This window comes from Bison bison, unplaced genomic scaffold (assembly GCF_000754665.1).
Source record: "Bison bison bison isolate TAMUID 2011002044 unplaced genomic scaffold, Bison_UMD1.0 scf7180017864201, whole genome shotgun sequence".
Taxonomy (NCBI): domain Eukaryota; kingdom Metazoa; phylum Chordata; class Mammalia; order Artiodactyla; family Bovidae; genus Bison; species Bison bison.
Window position 1 is genome coordinate 1,683,704 of NW_011494773.1, and position 5,530 is coordinate 1,689,233.

Consider the following 5,530-nt stretch of genomic DNA (forward strand, 5'->3'; position numbering starts at 1 on the left):
CTCCTTCCTGCAGCCCCGAGGTGGGGGTGGAAGAAGGCCAGGGCGCTTGCCTGTGTGACAAGGCAGAGCCGGGCGAGGGCCGCGAAGGGTTGGGCAGGGTCTGCCCTAGCTCTGGTTACTGACTGAAGCACCCCGGCACACTCGGGGGCCACCAGGGCGCTCAGCTTTAGGGACAGGGCAAAGACCACCGCCGTGTCCAGCCAGGCCTGCGTTTTCTTGAGGCTTCCATCCTTAGAAATCTGTCAGCTCCGGTTCTAACCCCAGCTCTGCTTGGCCAGGGGTGGGGTCTCAGGTGCAGCAATGGTGAGCACTCCCGTGCCTGGACAATTGAGAGGGTTCAGCAAGAACCTTCTACTATTCAGCGATTTTTAAATAGACTTTCGTACACGCTTAAATAGAAGCACTATTTCTTTCTTTAATTTGAAGTTCATGAAACAGAATCTCCTGAATTTGCCATTCAGGGTGTAAGGTTGGTCACCTGTTAAATAGACCTGAACCTTTCTCTTTCAAGCCTGCAAGTGCCATGGGCCCCAGCCCAGGTCTAGTGGTCCCTGTTTTAAAGAACAAGATCCTCACTTGTCTTTCATTATGTCCTCTCCAAGCCTATCCGCCGGCAGTCTGCCCGCCTCTTTTCCAGTTTCCTCGGTGGTGTGGTAAGGGGGGTGGAGTGGGGTTTCAGGAACCTCTCAGCCCACCTCCTTTGGTCCGTGGGTACAAGGTGGGTGTACCCTTCAGGCATGAACTGGCTGAGGCTCCATGCTAAACCCTCTGCTAGGCATGAAGTATGGAATCCTTGCCCTCTAGAGCATCTGCTGGCCAACCCTGTGCTAGGCATGAAGTATGGAATCCTTGCCTTCTAGAACTTCTGCTGGCCCTGAATCAGGCCTGAGGGCCTCAGCAGCACTCTTCTTGCTCCCAGGCAAACTTGGCAAAACCATCTCGCTTCTCTCCCTCTTCCAGGGATGCGGGACTTTGGAGCACACCTTATTTCTCTCTTCCCCATCCCTCCTCACATCTTGGGGGTCTCTGGGCTGGAGCAGGGGAGCAAAGCTGCAAGGCAGCTGGCGTGTCCTAAGGCGTCCAAGAGATCCCCGAGGGAGAGCACAAAGGGCCTGGGGGCTGAAGGGAGAAAGCTGGGTGCTCGGGGATTAGACTCCCGAGTCGGCGTCCCATGGCCCTGCAGCCAGCTCGGCAGGTCGTGGGGAGGGCCACGTGTATCTCTGGGGCCCTTTATCTTTCGGTGCCCAGATGCCCAGCGCTCCGTGCAGGCCTGCTGGCTCATCTAAGGCTTCCCACTCCATCCAGTGTGCACTTCCTGGCAACAGTCTACTCTCAGGATGCTGCTTGCCTCTTCTCTCCTTTGGGCAGGGTCTGGAGTCTGACGGGTTAGCGAGCTGATGGCCTTAGCTAGTAAGCGGTGCAGTCAGCACTCACTCTGCCTTTTTAGAGCCGGGAGGAGGCAGGAGGAGAGAGCTAAGTGCTCTCTAATCTCCGCTCCCCTGAGCGAAAAGGCCCAGGAACCTGCCTGAGCCTTGCGGTCTGGGTGGTGTATTCCAATCAGGAGACACAGGGGTGGACTCCACATTTGAGAGGCTGGGGAAAAGTCACAAAAGCCCCACTCCCGGCATCTGCCCACAGACTTGGGCATGAGGTTCTAATTGAGGAGAGGCCAGTGTTGTAGGGCCAGTGTTGTCACGGAGGCTGCTTTATCACCAACGATAAAGAGCTAACACGTTCTGAGATCCATGTCGATACTATGCAAGGGACTTTGAGTCATTACCTTTCTTCATTCTCATAGTAACTCTGTCAAGTAGATCCTGTTTATTTTGCCCTTGTATTACTGTTGAGGAAATGGAGGCAACGAGGTTAAGTAACTGGCTCGTAAGTGGTGGGGCCAGTATTTGACCTCAAGGCTGACCCTGGCCCCTCCTCCAAACCTCTGTGCTCCACTGTCTCCGTCACTTTAATGGACTGTGAGCAAGAGCTGCATCCATAGTTCCGACCAAGGCAAGGTCACCGGGTCTGGGTCAAAAGGGTGCTGGAGCTGGCTCTTAGATGGCTTGGGAGAGCCAACTGGGTTAGTCTTTCCAGTTTCTCAGTGACATCAATCAAGTTAGTGGCCTGGAAGAGGCCATGGTGGAGCATCTGCACCATGAGACTGGACAGATGCTACAGATCAAGGCTTTTTCCCTCCCAGAAGACCACTGGTCTAGCTGCACCAGCAAACACCGGGCCCTGGATGAGCTGTCGGTGCTTTAGGCAGCAGGTGCGAAGGAACATGCTAATCTGAGGCTATGCCTTCTCCCCAGGGGATCCAGGCTGTCCTGGGCAGGTGCTTCTAGTCCCAGCACCAGGCTGGAGAAGCAGAAAAAGCCCAACTCAGTGCCGAGGCCCTGCTGCTGCTGCTGAGTGCTCAGTCGTGTCTGTCTCTTTTCAACCCACCAGGCTCCTCTGTCCGTGGGAATTTTCCAGGCAAGGATACTACAGTGGGTTTGCCATTCCCTTCTCCAGGGGACAGAGAAGGCAATGGCACCCCATTCCAGTACTCTTGCTTGGAAAATCCCATGGACGGAGGAGCCTGGTAGGCTGCAATCCATGCGGTCGGTAAGAGTCAGACACGACTGAGCGACTTCACTTTCACTTTTCACTTTCATGCATTGGAGAAGGAAATGGCAACCCACTCCAGTGTTCTTGCCTGGAGAATCCCAGGGACGGGGGAGCCTGGTGGGCTGCTGTCTATGGGGTGGCACAGAGTCGGACACGACTGAAGTGACTTAGCATCTCCAGGGGTATCTCCCCAACCCAGGGATTGAACCCGGGTCTCTCACATCTGCTGCACTGGTGGGAGGACTCTTTACCACTATCGCCACCTGGGAAACCCAGCCTTGGCTCTACTGTTGACTGCTCGTGGCACCTCGGCTAAGGAATGGAATCCCTCCTGGGTGGAACGGGGACAAAAACGCTGTGACTTCACTGGGCCTTTATGAGGACTCGGGTGTCACAGACGTGTTGGGAGGTGGTAAACCGAGCTGTGCCAGGAAGGTTTTGGTCCTTTCCTAGCCTGCTTGTCCTCGACAGTTCTACCCCCCGAGGGGCTGCAGGATTCCCTCCTCTTCCCTCCAGCTCCTCTTGGTCCTAAGCAGGAGGGGGGCGTGGTCAGGGAGCCCCAAAGACCCCCGGTTTCACAGTACACTGGACTCCTCTCCTCCCTCAGCTACGGTCCAAAACACATCAGCTCTTACCTCCTTCGGACCTTAACGTGACCCCTGATGAGAAAACGCCTGCCAAGACGGGGGCCTCTGGGGAGCAGAATGGACATCAGTGCTGCAGTGCTGGGCCGCTCCGCTGTCTCAAAGTGGATGCTCTCTCTCTCTCTCCTTATATTTGTGTGACGAGGTTACGAGAGGGAAAAATAAGGTCCAGCTTCCTGCTTATTTGGGAATAAGTTTAAATAAATACAAGTAACAACCAACATTACTCAAGTAACCTTATTCATGAGAGGGCCTCAGTGTCCCCTGCTATAGCCGGGTTCACCTGCCCAGCCCAGGGCCTCTGCTGGAGTCAGAATGGCTCAGACTCCAGACACAATGGAACGGTTCTTGCACTCCAAACATTCTTTTCGTTCTGGGAGCCAGAGGGCAAGTCAGATTCAATTAAGTACAACAAGAACAACATGGCATTCAAAATAAGAGCTATTTATTACAAAAGTAAATGGCCTCTGATTATCTGTGGAAAAAAAAATTTTTTTTTAATATAAAATGTGGTTTAAGAAGTTGGCTGGAGGTTGAGCTGGCAAATGTCTCCTTCCTCCACCAGCACGTCTACGGGACGTGTCACATTCTTCCGGGGGCTGGAGCCCATGTGCAGAGCATGGCTCTGACAGCCCCTTTCCCCAGCATCTTCTAACAACACAACTTGGGTCCTTGGAGCTGTGTTGGCCAAGCGTGTGCCAGCCTGGGCAAAGGAGGGGGTGGGGTGGGCAGACAGCTCTTCTCCCATCTCCGGAGAGCAGTGGAAGAGACCAAGGAAGCTCTTGTCCCCGGGGTGGCCAGATTAGGAGGGCGGCTGGGCAGGAGGCCACCTGAGCGTTTACCCTCCTTGCCCTCACCAGAGTGGCTGCCCCTCTGGCTCCTTCAGGGCACCTCCCTTCCAACGAGTTCCTATTAGGCAGTAAGGCACTGGGAGAAGCAGCCACCACCTCCCAGTTGTCAGCGTGGGGCCACTGGTTTTTGAAACAGTCAAGCCCAGGGTCTCCCGCATTCCATCTCCAGGAGAGCCCACCCAGAGGGCTGCCCCCTGCCCCCAGCTCAGAAGAAAGCAACTTGGTCTGAGCGAGAGAAGTGGGGGGCTGGGGGGCATGGGACAGCAGAGGTTCTCCATCCGTGCTCTCCCTCCCTTCCAGAAACGCAATTAAGCAAGCAGCCCAGACTCAGCACCCGGCAGCAGTGCTTCCTGCTAGGGGAAGTCAAAAGGGCTGCAGCCCTGGGAAAGGGAGGTCACGGGGGCCCCAGATCTAATTAACAAACCTGCCTTGCTTTGGATGTGACTGCGTTTCCTCTATTAACATTAATGATGGTCGGTCTGAGCATCCGAGCATGGCCAGAAGCTTCCCTCCCCACCACCCAGTGGGTAGCACAGCCTGTCCTTGGGACCAATTTCCAGTCTCCGTGGCAACCACCGAGCAAAGCTCGAAAGAGCTCTGACCTTGGCAGAGCTGGTGGGGGCTACAGAGGAGGGAAGATGGAAAGTAGCAAGAGGTTCATCATTAAACCTTGAAGCATTACAGTCCTCTGAGACAAAAAAAAAATACTTTGTCATGCACTAGGAGGACGAAGGTGGGCTGAGGGATTGGCCTTGGGTTAGTTCAGTTCTGGCCCAAGGGTTTTCCTTCTCTCTTTCATCTGGGGAGGAAGTAAAAGGAACAGCTCCGAGCTGCTTGCTTGGGCTTCAAGGTGGTAAAGAGAAGTTCTGATGCATGCCTAGGTGCTCTGGGGCCTTGGGGAAAAGGAGACAGATGAAACAGTGACCCAGAGGAAGGGGGGTGAAAGAGAGAGAAAGGAGGGCATCAGCACTGGGGACCAGAGGAGGAGACATGGGGAAAGCTTAGTGAGTGACAGGAGCACTAGCCCAGAAAGGCCGGGCAACCTGGCCCCGGACACCCCACCGGGAGCTCAGCCCAACCCCTCACGTTCACCCTGGGTGCTAGGAGAGGGGCCGGTGGGAGAGCATGGGTCCCAACCTCACAGCCAGGCTGGATGCAGAAGGAAGGGGATGGGCAGCCACTAGTCGCCCCTGGCTCCCAGTCCCTGAGGACACAGCACCAGGGATGGGGTGCCGTGCCCCTCGCCAACCACACGCCCAGCATTCCCAGACGGCAAGGAGCCGAGGGCTGAGGAGGGCCAGCCGGGCTGCCTTGCACTGGGGCCCGGGCCCCTGAGCACACTGCAGGCAGGAGGCGGGCCCTCCAGCTTGGGGTATTTGGCTTAGGGATCTGCTTGTTTGCGGGAAGGAGGGCGGCACAGCCTTGACG

General features: G+C 55.8%; 1 protein-coding gene across 1 annotated transcript in view; it reads right to left on the minus strand.

The window, feature by feature from the left end:
* NGB (neuroglobin) overlaps positions 1-1,282 on the minus strand; it is a 5,946-nt gene extending 4,664 nt beyond the window's left edge. Inside the window, exon 1 of the mRNA XM_010844413.1 lies at positions 1,014-1,282. Within this exon, the coding sequence (XP_010842715.1) occupies positions 1,014-1,282 (269 nt within the window). The remainder of the gene's footprint in view (positions 1-1,013) is intronic.
* Between the last annotated feature and the right edge of the window lie 4,248 nt (positions 1,283-5,530).